This window comes from Nothoprocta perdicaria, unplaced genomic scaffold (assembly GCF_003342845.1).
Source record: "Nothoprocta perdicaria isolate Ctin4 unplaced genomic scaffold, notPer1 scaffold_32, whole genome shotgun sequence".
Taxonomy (NCBI): domain Eukaryota; kingdom Metazoa; phylum Chordata; class Aves; order Tinamiformes; family Tinamidae; genus Nothoprocta; species Nothoprocta perdicaria.
This window is the reverse complement of record NW_020455555.1, coordinates 1669354-1688550: the sequence shown is the minus strand read 5'-3', so window position 1 is coordinate 1688550 and position 19197 is coordinate 1669354. Positions and strand designations below refer to the sequence as shown.

At 43.2% G+C, this 19197-nt stretch overlaps 2 protein-coding genes across 3 annotated transcripts in view; both read left to right on the top strand.

Annotated features, from left to right (window-relative positions):
- Positions 1-9211, top strand: part of PARG (poly(ADP-ribose) glycohydrolase) — a 57934-nt gene extending 48723 nt beyond the window's left edge. Inside the window, exons 15-18 of one of the 2 annotated variants that reach the window (XM_026043021.1) lie at positions 1893-1998; positions 5384-5512; positions 6297-6470; positions 7546-9211. In XM_026043021.1, the coding sequence (XP_025898806.1) occupies positions 1893-1998; positions 5384-5512; positions 6297-6469 (408 nt within the window). In that variant the 3' untranslated portion in view covers position 6470; positions 7546-9211. Of the gene's footprint in view, positions 1-1892; positions 1999-5383; positions 5513-6296; positions 6471-7540 lie in introns of both variants that reach the window. The other variant, XM_026043020.1, reaches the window with a different exon arrangement.
- A 4137-nt stretch (positions 9212-13348) lies between these two features.
- OGDHL (oxoglutarate dehydrogenase like) overlaps positions 13349-19197 on the top strand; it is a 47546-nt gene continuing 41697 nt past the window's right edge. Inside the window, exon 1 of the mRNA XM_026043028.1 lies at positions 13349-13369. The gene's annotated coding sequence lies outside the window, so the exon portion shown is untranslated. The remainder of the gene's footprint in view (positions 13370-19197) is intronic.

Below are 19197 nucleotides of genomic sequence, written 5' to 3'. Positions count from 1 at the left end.
GATTAATATTGTCCTAAATCAGCTGCTCAGAATGAGAAAGAAATCCCATTGTGTCTGACTTCAGATTTGCAGGTACATGTGTAAAAGATGTCACATTTTTATCCTTGCTACCCCATGAGATTAGTGCCTAATGAAGCCTCTCCCTAGCAATAATTTTCTTCTAGTTGGAAGTTCCAGCTTCCAAAAGCAAAAGAACAGATGACATATATAGCTGGGCTTGCAATCACACTCATAAATGTCATGAAACCTGTTTTGATAGCTGCTGATTTAAAAGCCTATAGCTTTGTCTTCAGCAAGAAGTGCTTCTCTAAAAGTTATGGTCTGGTTGGTTTAAAGAGCATTAACTGTGAGAACGATATTGAGCAGCTGTGTGGAGAGAGGGGGAAGAAAAAGGAGAGAAAAAAAAAAAGCCAGCTGTAAACATCACACACTTGCAAATCCTATCACTACCACACATTTAGAACTGTGTACAACTTGAGCAGATTAATTCATGTTAGTCAAAAGGAACAATTTTCCCTCTTTCCGTATGGAAGTAACTGCTTTACTAAAATTTTGCACCAGAAGTTTTCATATTTCTGTGGTCTTAAGTTAAAGCTACTTAAAATGTTTAATGCCTTGTTTCTTTTTTTTAGAAAGTGATTAGCCRTGTTAAACTGTCTATTTAAAGAAAGCCTTACCCCTTATTTGCTGTGAAAAATGCTGAGGATACTTCCTTCAGGTGTTCTCTTTGTTGTTGCTGCAGCCCTTCCAAGGATTGGCAGACTTTCTTACTCTTTCTGACAAGATGGTTTTTATTCCTGGGGTTTTTTCCCGGTTAGTTGAGAAACACACACTTGTTAAATAAAAACTGAAAAGAAAATGGCATCCTACTGCAGCAGCAATCCGTATCTGTCATTGGAAGGATGGAGTTTGAAGAATTATTTTTTAAAGCAGCTGGTGTAATAGCTTGCTTGGCCCACACGTATTATACMATGGGCTTTGGACATCAAGCGCACTAACAGCCCTGCCTTTAGAGAGAGCTTAAAAAGCTGCACCTGATGGAAGAGATGATTTGTAGACRCTTGTGTAAATGCTGCTTTTGCAAACCTGAGTCATGGTACACTGCYGAATTATAACACAAGTCAGAATTTACTGCTCAAATCAAGGGTGAAAGATGTGGATTTTTCAATCCATGCCAGATGGTATGTTCAGTAACTTTGTGCCGTCATGAGAACATCAGAGGTTTTTTTTTTGTTTGTTTGTTTGTTTTTTTTTTTGTGGAATATGTATTGAAATGTTGCCATTACTCAAGACTTCTTAGTGCGCATCAGACTTTCCCCTTCCTCATTTGTTGTATTAGGCCTATATTTTAGGATGCCATTTTGCATTTTCTTTTCAGTATTCAAGAGTTGTAAAAATACTAGACAAAGCAGTCCAGCAGTGGGCTGAAAAGCAGCAAAAATGGTATCATCTCCTGTTAAAGTTGCACTCTCTATTTTGGCTAATGTAAATCTTTTCTGTAATTTCATGAAATGCCTTAGAGATTGTACTTTGATCTAACTTTTAGCTTGGTTGAACATGCAGAAAATCTCTTGCATTAAATCCTTCAGTGCTTCTCCAATTAACGTTAAGTTTAAAGGAAGGCTGTATGGAGTGTAAGGTACTTATAGCAGTAGTAGCGCTTGCTCTCTGTGTGAGGCTCCCGTGGCGCGGTGCTCTCTGTGTGAGGCTCCCGTGGCGCGGTGCTCTCTGTGTGAGGCTCCCGTGGCGCGGTGCTCTCTGTGTGAGGCTCCCGTGGCGCGGTGCTSTCTGTGTGAGGCTCCCGTGGCGCGGTGCTGTGCGTGTGAGGCTCACGTGGCATGGTGCTGTGCGTGTGAGGCTCACGTGACGCGGTGCTGTGCGTGTGCCCACAGGCCTACTGCGGGTTCTGGCGTGCCGCAGCGCCGCCGCAGCACCTCGCCGCCGTCGCCACCGGGAACTGGGGCTGCGGCGCCTTCGGCGGGGACCCCCGACTGAAAGGTGAGTACCGTGGAATATGTGGTGGCTCCTAGGCCTTTTCTTTTCTCCTTWAAAGAGTATATTTTTCATTTATGTTCATCATGTATTTATAAATTTTTATTTATGAATTGGAAGGAGAATTTCACTATCTACATACCTGGTTCATTAGCTCTCCTCTTTAGGCTATGACCTTAAATAAAATGCTTACCACTTTTACATGCCATGTGTAGTTGAAAGTTAAAGGTAGGTAGTAGGTAGGAAGTGCCGTGTATACAGGGACCCATAATCCTGCAAATTTTAAAACCATGTATCTGCAGATTTAATTCACAAAAGAGCATAATCATTGTAATCACCAGCCATACAAATCTGTTTGCTTTCTGGGCCAGTCTCTCAGATGAAACCTGAAATATTTCCATCTCTGCAAAGCTGCTTTAGCTGAGGACCTGCTAACTTGCAGAGTTTCCCACGCCCCCTCGCAGTGCCAATGTTCAGCCTGGCAGCTTAGCCCCCAGCCGCGTGCTGGAGAGGCTCCCCACAGCCCAGGGGCCACTGCTTGCCCTCCAGCTTCAGCCGCTGGCCCGCGCCTCCCGTGGCCTCCCTTTAATAGGAATATTTGTAGTGCGGCAGGTACTGCACGCCAGCATCGTTTCAGGCTCCTTTCCCATCAAGTTAAGGAGTGATGAATCCTGACACTTAAATCCATATGCTGATTTATATAAGTGTAAGTAGAAATTTACATTTTGGTTATTGTCAGCCCCCTGGAGAGTACTTAAAATTTGTTTTTCTGAACAGCTTTAGGTGGTTATGTTCTCAGATGAATGATTTTCAGGCTACCAGCTTCATTAGTTTTCTTTCTGAACGTGTTTTATTCATTGAGAATCTATTTCTCTCTCAATGCTCATTGATTTCATGACAGCTGTCTTTTGGTTTCCATTAGAGAAAATGAATTGCCAAGTTCATGTCATCAATATCAGGAGCAGTATTTATTGCAGGATCTGATCATATTTGATTAATGATTCACATTAGGAAGGTTTAATAAACATTTTAATTTGCAGGAGACCTGTTCTTTGATCTGAATTGTAGTACCCCATATGTATGTTTTAGCATATGGGTTTCTGCTAAAAATACTGCTCATCTTCTATAAAACTTATCATTTGTTCGACATGTGAATGTGAATTGTACAAGAAGAAYTGCTCAAAACTGAGGTACTAACAAAGACCCCCAGAGCTGATGCAGTGTGTTGAGGTAGCCCGTAAGAAAAGTGCCAAAGGTGCTTATCTCCTTTGTCCTAAAATATTGTATAGGGTTATTTTGAACTGCAAATTCTCTTACTGGTTCCCTTCACTGTGGTCAAATCTTTTACAGTGGAGAAGAGTCTTGTATAACTTATAGGGCACYGTGAATCTTTCATTTCTAGAGATACTTTAGAAAACGGTGAGGTTATTGGTACCACAGTCCCACTTAGCCCAAGGCAAAAAATAGTAGCTGGCTGGACAGGGCATTGCAGGGGGCAAGTTAGCAGTTCGCAGAGGGTAGGTTTAGTTGTCCGAAGATGAGAAGAGTGTAGCTTTACTGAATAACATGCAAAGCCCATGTGAAGTGAGGCACCTTGTACATACCTGAACTTAACTTGTAAGGGTTGCGAGGGGTCCCGCTCAGCTGAGCTGCTGCTCTTGGAGACACTGCCTCTCACCAGGGGACGGTGAAGCTGATTCTTGCCAAAACTGCTTGGCTCTCCTTTAATGACATTTTGGAGCTAGTCAGAAGCAGCAGCAGGATTTTTGTGGCGCTTTTGGTGTGCGGCAAAGCAGCGGTGTTTGTTTGGAGCGAGTATGAACACTCGTTAGATTCTGTTCCCCTATGCAAGCTAGTTAATTAGGCCCTTTAAAAACTGAACTACTGAAGCTTTACCAAATCCACAGCTGGTTCAGTAGTTTAATTAAAATATCATTCCCAGATTGAGATTAATTTCACATGTGAATCATTAATTTATAGCTTTAGCTATGGGTTTACAAGAGTTTTTTCATTAAAGACTGCAATATTTTATTAGGCCTCCCTTAAAAAATGTGAGCTAAGCTATGAGCAGCTTTCCATATAATTTCCACTAGCAAGTAGTAGTGTAGAACGTTCCCTGTTTTATWTAAAATGACCCTTTTTCTTTTTCTACCCAGTAAGTATAAAGTTAATATTTGATTAATATTGTCATTGGACAATATTGAAAATATGTCTGTATAATCTGAAACCAGACGAGCTCTAGGAGATTAAATAGTTGATAGGGACCCTTTATTTGGATTGTGGTAAGGCTGCAGTGAATGTGATTGATGGTATTTGCAGGTCACACTCCCACCTTGCAGTACGATTGGCTTGAAGGCTGATGAAGGAGCTGGGCTCTGACAACAGTTTGGTGCTCCCTGCAAGGGTCTTGGTTACCCTGTCCACCACCCTTCCTCCAGGCCCTGGCAAACCCCTCACTCTGTCAGTTCAACTGCTGAAGTAGCAGAAATCACCTGGCCTTTATTTCTCTGTTGTATAACTTTCCTGCCAGCCTAGCCAAGGGAATTGGCTCGGTGAGATGGCTGAGTATCTGAGACGCTGCAAATTAGGTAGGAGGTGGGTGGGGAAGGAGAAGGGAGCGAGCCGGTGGGCAGTGCTCCCCTCTGCAGTTGCTGTGAGTCATTAGCTTGGCTCAGCTCCCGCCTTGATCAGGACCCGAGACGGTGTCGCACCATAAATCTTAAAAAAATCTATTTCTGGGATATGGTGCATTCTTCTTTCTCTGCCATGTAGAAAAACAGAGTCTAAGTCAATTTTGTTGTCAGCCATCACCAGAGCATGGGGTGCAGCCTGGCCCAGTGGCTTTGAAAGAAAGCTGGAAGTTAAAGCACCTGAATTGCATTCATGACACCTTGAGCCCCTTGCTATGGGTCCGAGTGAGCTATCATATTACAAGCTGCATACTTGTATTATAGTTTAGAGAAGACCTTGTATGTGCTGTAAGATGCTGCAACGCTTAGATTTCCTCTTGGGAGATAGAAGTTAACTTAGCCCTTTGCACAAGCCCACTCTGTGCTGCTCATTCAGTAAAAGGGGTTGTACCATTTCTTCTCAAGGGTGGCAGAGACTGGAGATTGTGCCATGCTGATGGTGGCTCTTTACCCTTTTCTTGCTATGACTCAGCCTCAGTACCTTAAAATAGGGTGTAAAATGGTGCTCTGTGTTTTCTTATGCTTTAGCACCTACTCATGGTATAGCCAGTGTGCTTGGCTATAGCCAGTGCTTTCTTGGGGGGGTTGGGGGGAAAACCACTTGATTTTCAAGGTATTTCCGTAGACAGATGGGYGAGGTGGTTGTCTCCTGTGACTGCAGCAGAATCCCATATTCACCCATAGTCTCTTTTCTGTTTCAGCCTTAATACAGATACTGGCAGCTGCTGAGACTGGGCGTGATGTTGTCTATTTTACCTTTGGAGATGTGGAGCTGATGAGAGACATTTACAGCATGCACACTTTTCTCTGTGAGAAGGGCCAAACTGTTGGTGAGCATAAGGAAATCTTGTCATGCAGCAAAGAGATTCATCCTTCCTTAAGTGGATATTTTCCAGTGACAACTATTGTCAAGTCCCGAACCAAACTAAGACAATCAAATTTGTCTTAGTTTATTTACTCCTGTTTCCAAAGTGAGGAGCTGTTTTGATTCGGGGCCATTTGAGAAGTATTAATTTGTCACAAGATTTAACTAAATCCTTAAAGCAGACTAAAACTTCTCAGTTGACCTTTGGGATTTGTGCCTCAGAGCTTGGAAAATCTCAGTATATGTGGTAAAGAGAAGACTTACAAAGATAGTATAATCTCGTATTGTTTGAAATATACTTTAAAAATGCAGATCTGCTTGCACATTCTTGACGTAGATTTGTCTCATAATGGTTTTGGCTTGATTCTACAAGGTGAATTAGCAGCCAGAACTGTTATGCAGTAGCAATGCAGAAAAAGCTCTCTATCTGTTAATGTTGAATGTTACAGTGGCCTTAACTTCTGGGATAAAAGCCCCAGACTAGCTRAGGGAGATGGGTGAGGCACTGGGAAGGGGCATGTGTGCAAGGCAATGCTGAGGTGGTGCAGAGAGCTGAGCAGGAGGCCCAGGGAGCCCTGAGCTCTGCAAAGCGGGGTGCCCCCGCGCAGTTCTCTGGCCCCCCTGCCACTGTCCTGGGAAAAGATGTTCCAGGCGCCAGCCCGGAGCAGGCTCCCGTCTCCCGCAGGCCGCAGCTGCGCGTGCGGCGCGAGCTCAACTTGTAAAGGGATGTTTTTCTCTTTGTTTTGAAGGGGATGTTTATAGGCTCTTACTGAGATACTACAACGAGGAGTGCAGGAGCTGTTCCACTTCAGGACCAGAAGTCAAGCTGTACTCTTTCATATACAGCACCGTTGAGTCTTATGCAGATTCTACTGATGATGACGATGATGAAGAAGAAAAAGGAGTGTACTTTGAGGATTAAAGTGAGTATGTTTAATCAAAATATTTTCTCCTCCCACTGGTATATTGTTTGAATTGCTTATGAATTGTCTTAATATATATTGATTGCATTGGTAGTATTATGTACATCATCCAAACAAAAATCAAGCTTTGAGAGAGATTATTTTTTGTTTCATTATTTCATTCATGAAAATCTTCTTCATATGCATAGAGAAGGATTTCTCTGGTAAATCTTGCTTGCATTATGCCTTGTTATTATGCCAGCAGGGAGTTTTGATACACYTGCATTTCAGTCAAGAAATTACTGGGAAATGTCAAAATATTTTCCTGTGTTCCTCAGCATTTATTTTGGAGACCTTACCTAAAACCTTACCTAGGTTTCTTGCATAATCTTAATGCTGGAGTACAAGAGCTGGATTGTAGAGAGAAGAATTGTAATGATTGTTCTTACTGACAGCAGTAGTATTCTTATTACTTCCATAGGATTGCCACCATATTTTGGGTTTCTTATCAACTTTTTCATTCCTTTAATTTAAAATGGCTAGCTAGTYAAGGCTCACCGTTGCTGGCAATATCATTTGAGTTAAGGTCTGCTAATTGTGTCTAAAAGGACTCTCATTTCAGTCCTTTATGGAAATACATGCAGAAGCATAAGATGTAGCTAGAATGGCTTGGGTTGAGGAAATGGGAATGCCCCTCGGTGGGAGGAATGTCCTTAGGCTATACGTGAGAAAAACAGCATGAGCTCTTTTGCTTGGAGCTTGCACTAGTGTCTCTTTTGACATGGGAAAGGCAACAAGGAAGAGAGGTCAAAAGATGTTTGGGGGAAAAGAAAAACAAAACCAAGCTGTTACCATCTCTGTGAATACCAAATGAATGTTGCTGCAGCAGATCAATAGCTTACACAGAACCTCAGGTGTATCAGAGGTGAAACTTTTCCAGGCCTCTGTACAGGGCCAGTCCAGTGGAAGGTTTGTCTCCTCGTTAGGAGATCCGCAGTTGGAGCCCTAATTGCTGAGTTTCACCTTATCTGTGTCTGTGTTTTGTTTGCTTGTTCCCTGTCCGTGTGGTCTGTCGTTGCTGTTGTGCCCAGTTTAGCAGTACAGACTGAGCCAGCCRCAGGAGATGCACTGAGCTACGCTTCTGGGATCAGCAAAGCCTTTGGGTTCGTGCCTGGTAGAATCTCTCCACGCCTGGAATGTGACATAACTAAATGCTGGAAGCTGTTGGGATTGTGACGTGTGCCCTGCTGGAGCTGCCCTGGTGGAATYGACAGTGAAGAGCTGGGGTCATTTAGGTACCTCCGAGTGCTGCAGCGTCGCTTTAGTGCTGCGTGGGCAGCTTGCAAACTGGTGCTTGGAAGGTGGCACAACAGCCTAGGCAGTTTCTTCCTATCATTCCTATGAGCTGTAGTTTCCTCCATCTGCTTCCATTATAACAAAGCAAAGCAAAAACTGGGACAGGATTTCAGGTCCTTTATGCAAGACTTGTATTCTCTGAGTTAGCAAAATTATTTTTCCTGCTCCTGGTTTTCCAGCATTAGCTCAGATTCTGGCAAGGAATAATAACACTGTTTATGATAAGCTCTTATTTGGGTGTTTAGTTCAACTGTGGTAGTGTTTCTAGATGCAGYGCTGATTATAGATGTACCCTGCTCATTCAGACAAGCAATGGGAAAACGGTGCTGTTTACCAATCCTTGTTCACCCTACTGCTCAGGACTTCCTATAAACAAAACAGAATTTGTTTCTGAACAACTGGAAGAAAATGTGATTAAAAAGCTTTAGGTGGCTAGATATGACCTCCCTTTTCTTGTAAATAACAACATCTTTATTAGTGCAATATTTGTTTTCATCATTGGGGGGAGGAGATTTTTGTGTACGAAAAATATACCAAATAAGATGGCATAAAATTCTACATCACCTCTAGAAATGGAAAAATACATGCAACTCTGAAAAGAGTCTCTCAAGATCATATTCTAGTGTATTAAGTTAAGAGATCTTTTGTAGTATCAAGTATTTCTGGGATAATCCTAGTGATCGTACGTAGGCCGTAATTTCACTGATACCTGAAGATTTTCTAACATGCCTCTAATTTTAAATTGTTCTTTARGATATGTTTCCCATAGGTTTTACCTGTGAAGTATGGTTGTAGGGACAGGCTAAAAGGAAGGCGAGAGTTAAGATTTTAGCAACAGTGTTAGATTCCTGTCACTCTTGAACTGCACTGCCCAGAAGGCCGCATCAGTGCGGAAGCAGGGATTTTGGATCAGTCTAATCTGCGCTCTGCATCTTATTTGTTCCTGCAACTGCTACCCTCAAACTACCTGACAGGTTTCTTTAGCTAGGGATGTTATTTTGGTGCTCTTGAGGAAACGGTGTGAAGTGGAGCTGCCGGTGGCCTTTGTGCACCCAAGTCAAACTCAGTTGGGTTCTTCTAGAAAACGGTTTCTGGAGTAGCCTCTTCTTTTGGTTTAATTACATTAGAGATCTTTGCTATATGATTTCAAATAAACTTCTACCAAAACTATTGTTTTATACTTCTTTTAGCAGCTAAACTGAATGCTTAATATGAAGCAAGGCTGGGCAGTCGTTCGGATTGCAATGTTGCCTCATAATCAAGTTTGGTGTGAGAGCACCTCTCCGTTCGGTGGCTCTTGCACCTAAATTCCTCAGCTGTGAGGTGTTAGTTATGAGGTGTTCTTATCTAATGATGAGTACCCATGACTGTATATATTAATTTATAAACTGTTGAAGTGTTGACGTTCTTTTAAACCTACAGTTTATGCATCATATTATATTGATTTTTCTGGATCTGTATGCTAATGTTTACATGATTTTGTAGGAATACAATTAAAAAATTCTGATGGAAACAATGTAGCCTGATTGTATTTATTCTCTTTATTTGCTTTACAGGATATAAATTCTAGCACACTTGACTGCACAACACTAAGGAGGGTTCTAGTAGTAGATTTAATAAATAAAATTATGCTTGCCACMTAAAATATAATAGCTAAGTAATCTTGCTCTTACTGTATAATATTCTAGGAGTTGATCAAGACTATGTAGCAATTCAAATGAGAAGTAACTACTGTAAGTTTTAAGGGCAAACTAATTGCAAGGGTGTGAACATGAATATGTTTTTATATGCATAGGGCAAAATGCAGGCTTTTTGATATTAAATTCCTMATTTGTCTTTGGAAAGTGGTCAATTAACTGTTCTTTGATCTTTGTGAAGGAAATAGAACTAAATAAAATATAAAAGTGAACAGAGACCTAAAAATGTATAAATAATATGTGTAAATGTTTGCAGGGTTTTTAAGAGTAGATGTCCTTGTTCAGTGGAAGGATGTAAACTATTTTTCAAAAAGCCTGTGTTAAACTAATACAGAGTTCATTTTTTAGCTTTACAGAAAGGAGAAAATGTAATTTCTGGTTACTTTTGAGCATTTAGATATAGCTGAACTYTATTAATGTTTAATAAGTGTTAATAAATTATTTAAGACTTACAGTACAACAGTAATGAAACAAAACTTAGATTTCCTTCTGGTGGGTCTAACATTTTGTGTTATTTGAAAATTTATGCAAGTTTTCATATAGAACCTGAAATTTCTTGTTCTTGAGTGAAAATCTACTGCTTGTAGTCTGAGCTTTGCCCAAYGTGCAGTTTTCCTCTCTGCTTTGAAAGAAGGAGGGGGGGAAAAAATAACAAGTGAAACAAAAGTCCATTTTTTAAGTGCTGTAGCAGAACAAGGAAAGAAAATGCAGTCTGTAAGCAGCAGCATCCCAACTAATTTCAGTGCCTAAAAGAATAGTGTTTGCTTATGGGGGGTTGATGAACCAAAGCGGCAGCTTAAAATACAGGCTCTCAATTACCTTGAGCAACTGGATGCTGTTTTCTTTCCTCGGTTGTCCTCAGCCAGCGTGGACCTGATCTGGGATTAGTTTGCATATGCAAATATCAAACCAGAATGATTAAAAATCAGCCTCAAGGCCGTTGCAGTGAAGTTCCCCGGTTAGTAAGAGGTGCAGGCGGTTTCCGCTTTCCACTTGCTCTCCAGTGGATGCAGGACCCRGCTGCTATAAATCCTTGAGGTTCAGCAATGAGTTTCTGTGTAATCCAGAGCAGGATGTTGCAATATTTGCTCAGGATGGATGACTGTTTTAAATAAATTAATGAGTTTAAGTCTACCTGAAGCCCCTTTTCACTCTTGCACATCACATCTTTGACAGRAGTTGAAAGCATGCATAAAATATTGGAAAGGACAAGATACTGCCGTTATCTGAAGCTTCTTTAACTAAAAATGGAGTATTTATGGTCTTGTTTTGCGCTTACAGTGCTGGGTGCTCGTTTATCAGTGCTTAAGTGAGYGCAACCTGGAAGCTGTGCAGGAGGTGCCTGTCTCTGATGGCTCMATTGCAGCAGTGCCATCAATTCCTGGTTACGGGAGCAGCCAGACGGGCAGCTGGGAGGCTCCGGGATGTGCACGGTGCTCTGGGCACTGCCCTGGTGCCCCGTGTGACAGGCATGGGACCCCGGGCTCATTTTAGAGTGCAAGTGAAACAGGTGATACTGGAAATGGGAAATGTTACCCATATGTTTTTCTTTRAATACAAAAGTGCACTGCTTTGCTATTCAAGTTTTCAGAACGATGGGGTACAAGCAGGGCCGCCTTTTTTTTTCTGCTGTGGATAAAATGCTAAAGTCATGTCTGGTCATGCTAACTGTTACTGAAAATCCATAAATCATCTTTTTGCAGTGAGTGGTAAGTGGTGGGTTCTGTAAAGGGCTTCTTGGAGAACATGGCGAGTGCCTTGTGTGCAACTTTCTGCAGATGATTTTTCTGCACTGCTTTCAGGTGTGTTCCCATGGGAAGTGCAGTTCAAAGACAGATTTTTTGGTTCACTACAGATACGCCTTCCATAACTGTTTGAAATTCTTGTTGATATAATAGCAAYTACTCCTTTTGAAATGAACATTATCAGAATAAGACTTTGCACAGATGGAAACTGCACTAAATGGGAGAAAAAAATAAAAAAGTGGATCAGTTACTGTTTGAAACCTTCTGTTTAAATTTACCAGGAATCAGAAYGCAGTGCCATGTGAGATACTGCCACTTCTGATAGAACACAACCGTGTCATAGTAGAGCTTAATTACCTAGACAAATATTAACTTTAATTCCAAAGTCTATTTTTATAGGAAGGCTCTCTTAACTATCAGACTGCATAGTGCTGCTTTTAATGGCTCCTTGTTTAGTAGCTTTTTTCCTGCTTGACCTTAGCTATGGATTAATGTTGTTAATAACRCTTTTTGTCTGGAAATACAATATTTGCTACCTGCTTGTCTTGCTAGTTTGTCCAATTGCTTTAGAGATGCATTTAGACTCATCTTTCTATATGTCCTTATAGGCTCTTTTCTGGAGGAACACTGTGCTTTAAGCTAGGAGTCAGTGGGGAGGGCTCAATGTGCTAAATCTCTCTCACCCACAGAGCATCTTGGCACACTGGATGCAAGAGAGATATTGTATAAATCAAAGTGACCATGACAAGAAATTCACTACTAAGATTTGAAGAGTTACATTTCTAAAATTAAATGGTAAGAAAAACTGCTTTGAATAGCTAAATTCTGTTATTGAATAATGACACAAATTTCCTTAATGTACTAGGAATTGATTGGATCTAAACCAAAATGTCATGGAAATAAATTAAAGTAATTGTAAATGCTTCACACCCTTTTCTCTAAAGGATAAAGTCCTAACAAATTGTATTTTCAAATCCCGAGCTGACTCTCTTCAGCATGCCTGCATGGTAAGGTAATTATCCTGTTCAAGTTTTAAGTCATTATTTTGCCTGTTGCCTGAGGAATTTTACAGCAGAACAGTATTAATAAAATGCCAGGAGTACAAATTTCTTAAGTTAATCTCTGTCATAAGCACAGTTCGTATAAGCAAACTGGCATTTTCATTCATAATTACTTGACTGACTATATATATGGGTCAGGAATGAAAGAATGCTTGATTTTATATGCTATGAAAAATGAACACCTTTACATTTTGAGGAAGAAGACAAAAAAATCAGTGTCTTTGGAGAAAGCATTGAACTTTGAGCAAAGGMCATTTCTGATTCTTCCACCTGGTAAATCTCAGCTAAGTGGCATTTAGACCTTAATGCGGTGATGACAATTTCCTCAGCTTTTATGATGAAAGAAAGACCTAGTGACTGATTGTGTCTGCGCAAGCCTTGTTCYACCAGCCCCGCAGATACAAAAACAATGGCCAAAACCAGGAGATTAAATTTAAAATACAACAGATGAGGAATCTTTTGCTATCTGAAATTCAAACATTTTGGTTGCAGGCCATTATGTGAACTGTTTTTTTTTTCTTTTTTTTCTTTTTTTTTCCCTTTTTTTTTTTAAATGAAAACCTAGTGCCTCAAAAAGTCATCTGACTTCATCATCCGGGGCTTTAAATCTTTTGACTTATCACCCCGTAAGTTTCTGAAGACTAAATCATTTGTCAGTGGCATATGAGATTTGAAACTTGCACCTTTTGCATGTCAGTTTTCAGAGCTGTTATTTTTAATAGGTGGCAGCAGGAGCCTCCTGTGGCTGCTTAGAGGCTTTTGGCCTCGGTGGTTTCAAGGCTGATCAAATTCTGTTTCTTTTTAAAAAGCATCCGCCTCTTTTTCCTTCCAATCTTGATTACATGTGGCCTTCGGATAGCCTCAAAATGTTAATAAATTACTTTTTGATGGGTTTCTGCTGCAGTCTAGTAAAAGCTCCTGACAGATCTGTGTGAAGTTGTACTCGTGGAAGATGAATAGTCTATGACCAGAGTCATGCATCCGTAGGCTCAGATGAACAGCGGCTCTGCTCTTCTGAAAATCCGTGTGGGAACAGCCTGATAAAACTACGAACTGAGAAGGTTGGTAACAACTCCAGATTCTTACCTSCCGTAAAGTTAAGCCTGTGTTTTACTGAAAGGTGTGCACAGAAACGGCTGGATCACAGGGACTGGCACGACTGTTAGGTGTTCTCTTTTCTTGGTATGTTTTTATGGCTCCAAGATGCAATGCAAGCAGTAGCTAGCAGGCAAAGTGTCGTAATGAGAATGAACAGGTTGTTTCTCAAAGCGTTGACATAAATGAATATCCAGAACAGGCCCGTGTAGGGGAGACGACCTGGCAGAGGTTGGGCGGGAGGATGAGACGGGGTGGCAGGGCCGTGGGGGCCATGGGCCGGTCGCGCGGGGAGCGGGCGCCGAGGAGGACGCACGGGGAGCGGGCGCTCAGGGGGACATGTGGGGAGCGGGCAGCGCGTTTCTCGGCAGAGCCGCGGCAGGAGGCCCGTGGGCGAGCGGCATTGAGCAGGGCTGAGGGCTGCCCCGCTCGCAGCAGTGCTCGCTGCCCCCGCTGCCCCCGTCCCCACCATGTCTAGTCGGTGATGTCAGCGGCGGCCTCCGCGCTGCGCCCCAGTGCCGCAGCAGCCGTAACTCAGCCTCCCTGCCCGCTTTGTGCAGCCTGACGCTGYGACCTGAACGGTCTCGTGCAGCCGTAATGGCTCTGTGATTCCCCAGAGCCCCTGTCGCCCATGGGGCAGCCCTGTCCGCTGGCTCCGCGGTACCGAGTGACCGTCAGCCAGGGCAGCCCTCGGCCCCGCGCTCCTCCCGGTGCCGACGCGGCGCGCGGAGCCCGCTGCTTGGCGCGCGGAGCCCGCTCCTCGGCGCGGCCGCCTCCTCTGCCACCGCGCGCCGCGGCAGCGAGCGGGCCGCGTGTCTCGCCAGGCGGCTCGGGAAGAAAGGACARGTAGGATTTATTGCTGACCTTCCAAACACCTTTACAGAGTTCTCACATTTTCTTTTCCTTAATTGGCTCCAGTAACAGCTTTCCAAGGGCCCCGCGCTAATCCACAGGAACTGGTACTGTGCAGGAAAGGTCTGTGAATGCCACAGACTGTCATAGGAATAGTGCTAAAAACCCAAACCTAATGTTTCATACTCCCAAACCTGATGTTTCATGCTCCCAAACCCATCCCACTGCAGATCCTGACTTTTGCTTGATGCTCTTCCCCCTCACATAACGCACTATGATAACCGAGGAGCCTAGATTTTCATGGCTCAAAATGCTTCAGAGCAGAGCCACCGCAGCAGTAGTATTTTAATGTGAAGGAAGCTAATGTTGGAAAGACAGCTAATGTTGGAAAGACAGCAAGTGCGAGCTGGCACGGGGAGCAGAGAGCCGGAAGGGACGGCAGCCTGCGGTTTGACCCGTGGAGCAGCGTGGTCTGGGGGCAATGTAGAGCCGGTTTAGAGCAATTTACTCCGAACTGAAACAGCAAGGGCACAAGAACTTGCTGGGGCAAGTTTGACGTAAATTGTTGCATCTTCTCTAAAATAAGGGKTTTTTTTTTCCTTAAAAGCTATCCATAGTTCCTATGAGCAACAAGCTTACGTTGATAGCCAAGACATGCGAACTCTTTCCAGTTTTACAGAATAACAATTTTACAATAAAATACAGGCAGAAAGCATTCAAGGAAGCAGAGGGCTGTTTCAGCTCTGAGTAAGAATCGCTCTCTAACGTTACCTGGCTGCTTCCAGTGCTGTGAGCGCAGTGTTTTCAGACAGCCACCGCCGGGACATAAGAAACGGCTGTTAACTCTGCACATAACAGATCTGATATTTGCCCCTCGCCCTTGAGCCCCTGGGCGTTCTGCATTAACGCTTCCTTGAGGTCCACGGAGAGAGTGTGGGGGGTTGCAAGAGGAAAGCCAAGGAAAAATTATGAAGTTTTAACTGTACAACAGGTTGGGAGAGCAGCYTCAAAGGACTCCATTAAAAAACAGATATGGTGCTAGAACAAAGGTAAACAGGAAAGGCTGTAGTGTTATTGCAGAAGAACTCAGTGGGGACAGTGCATCTAAGAGAAGTCTGGCTTTGAGGCACAACATGGTGTTGATTAGTGCAAATAAAGCTCTCCAAGAGCCACCTTTCCGCAATCACAATCAGATGCTGCCTCTGGAGCTTCAAAAGCTTCATTAGCCAACGCTCCTTCCACGCAGAGCTGCGGCCTCGGGCACCCCAGAAGTTCCAGCTGATGGAGAACTGTCTTCCTTATTTATTTCCCTCCCAAACGAAAGAAATAGCAGGATAATTACACATTCTCTCATTAGGATAAACAGCTTTAAAAATCAAAATAGACCCCCTGGAAAAAAAATGCAGCCTATGGTATAGAAGAGATGAGGGTATTTTTTCACTTCTGTTAAGATACCTTGACATTATATTTTCACCTAAAGGGAATACCTAAGAAAATATGTGGTGTAATACAGAGGAAGCTGAAAGAAAATTATGAAAAAATAAGGTTTCTCTCTCTGTTAAGATTTTCTTATGAAATAACTGCACGTTGAAAACACTTTCTCTAGCTGTTTTATTCTCATTCATTTGTAAGATAGAAGAAAAGTCTTTTTAACCCCTTCCTGGGTAAGCAAAGGGCAGTTGCTRCTGCTTGCTGCATTATCAGCATGGCAAAGACTTGTCTACAACACCAGTGCAGATCTTTGTGCACAGTAAGTGGGAAACTCTCTGGCAGTTTCCACTTCTAGCTTTTATTCTTACCAATCAAATGCTACACGGTAAGTTTGGTGTTCTTGCTAAATTAAACATGAATTAATATTTAGCAGCTTAAATCAACGTTGTGCAGCAGTGTGCTTCCCTAAAGTACCCCTCTTCATTGGCTTGCTGCTCTGTATTCGGTGTTGTTGCCCCTTTATTCTCACTCTTTATTCACGTTATGACAGTGTGGGAGCGTGGGACGTTTCAGGGAGCGTGATAACCCCAAGGAAGCGCCGTCCTGCGGCACTGTCACCGCAGCTGCGAGCCGGCACGGGGCAGATCCCCACTGTGCAACTGAGGGTCCCCGCAGCGCAACACTTCCTTTAAGAAGAGAGGCAATTTAGACTTTAATCTGTGTAAATAATAGTCTTGATGGATAATTAGGAAATTTTAAAAAAAGTAAAATGGAGTGTCTCTGCGCTTGGCCTAAGAGACCTTCTGGTAAGTACTGTCTTTAATACAATTACCTTATAATAACAGTGAAGAGCTGCCAAAAATATATAAATACACCTATCTCAAGAGGATAAGTTATTAATGAGATTGTCGTTCTGTAAGTAATCCTGTACGCAGACCCCCTCCTTTGAGACTACCCTTTGAAGAAAGAAGCCTGCTGGGAAGCCGTGCTGGTCGGAGAGCCGCGAGAAGTTCTGTGAAGGTGAAGGTTCTGGTTTTGTTAAATTAGAGGCCTCAGTTAAGATATCAGAGACAGAAGTGAATAAGAAAACATGTCAGTTTAAAACTGGCACGCTTCAGAAAATAAGGATAAAATTCAAAATGAATGACAACTAGAGATTTTCCTCTGCATGTCATGTTTTAGTCCCATTTCCGGGGTGCTGTCATGACTTCCCTCAGTTACATATTTAATTCAGGGCCAAGTGCCTCGGCACGTGGGCTCCGCGTTGGGAGTTGCAGTTTCTGCAGTTTTCATCCCACCAATGGACCTCCAGCCACTCTCCACTGGTGATAGTTTAACAGGAAACAAACAGATATGTAAGTGGCAGTAACGGTTTTCCTTAGAAAACAGCAGATATGGATAGGTACTGAAATTCGATATGTACGAGAGCAATGTAGGGGGAGATGATAGGGAAATCAATGGATAAATACATGCTGGAGAATCTGTAGGATGGTTCAAAGTGGAATAAAACACAAGCGTGCTGTTCAAGCACACAAATGCCTTGTGTGTGAAGAGTAAGAAACTAGTGAAGGATGAATAAAAAYGTGAAATTGTAAAGGCCTTGGGGAGGAAAATGAGTGCTTGAAACATATTGTAAAGCCTTGATGGCGACTGAGGTCYGTTTAGCCTGTTCAGTGCAATGGTATTCAAAGACAGACTTGACACGTGTCTCCCTCTGCAGCGGATGGGAGGTCTGCTTGTCCTCACTATAATTTTTAATTGAGTTTATGCTCAGTTAGCATAACATGATTGCTCTAAAGATGGCTTCTGTCTGTTCCTAACAAGGTTAAAACCCAATTAGCAGCTGCAGCATCTCACAATATTTCACCTCGTGTCAGGAGGCTGCACCAGCGTCGGGCAGCTGCGTGTAGGTGCTGCGGCTCGTGGCGCTCAGGGCAGGGGATGGCGTCTCCTCACCGCCCTTCCCCGCAGCACCGCGTCGCGCTGCCCCGTGCCTCGCCTCCGGGACACCTGTCCCGGCTCTGAAGGGGACTTCACCCTCTGGGCTTTGTTTCTTGTGCTCTTCTCACAAGAAACATCCACTCAAAAGTCAGTCACACCTTCACTTTGCCTTATTTATCAGTTTCTTGAAGTGCAGAACTATTAGGAAAGGTGCTAAAATGATAACAAAAAAAWTGATGTTTGTGAGGATTAACATTTCTTCTCCAGAATGAATGTTACGCTGATAGCTAAATTAGAATGAACAATTATTTGTCATAATCAACAGGCTTCATGAAATCCTAGCTGTTATGCTACAAAACCCTCCTTAAAGGCTGTTGTGTCTCATTTCTGCCCCGCTGACCCTCATAAAGTCATATTTTGTAGCATATCCTTTGCACAAAATGAATTATAGCTTGCTTGCTCTCCCCCTTCCTTTTACGGCAAGTCCAGTTTTCCCATCATTCACATCTTCGCCCACAAAATTACCAAGCCTGTTGATATTTATGGGACAGTGTCAATATTTACTTGAAATATCAATTTCAGTGGCCGTGCAGACAATTGACCTTGGTTACCTGTACAGTGTATCTTGATCAAGAGCAGGTAAATAACAAATGTGTCATGTTCTGAATTTTAATAGAAAATTCATAGATCCTTGTAATTTTAAGATATTCAAGGGAGAAGCTGTCTTGGAACACAYAAAGATACTGGCAGCAAAATGAAAATTGTGAATTGTATTGTTCAGTATATTAGAATGTAGCCTGGAATAATTCTCCTGCATAAAAAAATAGCAAATAAATTTTATCAAGGTCTACTGCTTTATTTTATATACTAATTTTGGATAGAAAGCATAAATGTCCTTGGAACTTATTTCTATCTCCTTTATGAAACTCCCAGTCATTCCTGTACCATAGTTGTGTAACATGTGCAAATTGTATCCTGCCCGCCACGCCAGGCCAGGCTTCACCCTGCACTGCTGCCCGTGGAGGCCTGCGCTTAACTAGCGCCAGGAAGGGCCCGCGTGCCGTCCTCACGGATGGCATCGTCTTTATGTCCCCAGGAAGCCCTAACGCCGCACAGCTGCAAGGGTCCACTTCATCACAGTTCCCCTGATGGCCCTCAGGGAATCTCAAAGGTGAATTCCCCTTCTCCCCTGTTTTCGTTCCTGCCAGGTAGTTCTTTGTTGAGAGACATTTTGATACCAAATGACCTTATTATCAATATGGCTTATTCCAGSTGTTCCATGTGGGGACTAAACTTGGTGCTGCCCTGTTCCCCTCCTGCCTTCGGATCACAATAGGTTTCCACTTTACACCAAACCAGAGCTGACTGGTGCCAGCGAGTGTCTTTGCAGAAGTTCCTGATCCTCGGCGGGCACAACCGGCACCCCGGGGCTGCTCCGACGCCCCGCAAACGCCTCCCGTTCCGCCACCGTCGCTCAGAAAATGGCGCCGCGGCGCCGCGGGCCGTTAGGGGCGCAGCCGCACGGGCAACGCCCGCGGCCCCGCCCCGTGACCTCAGCGCGCGCACCGGG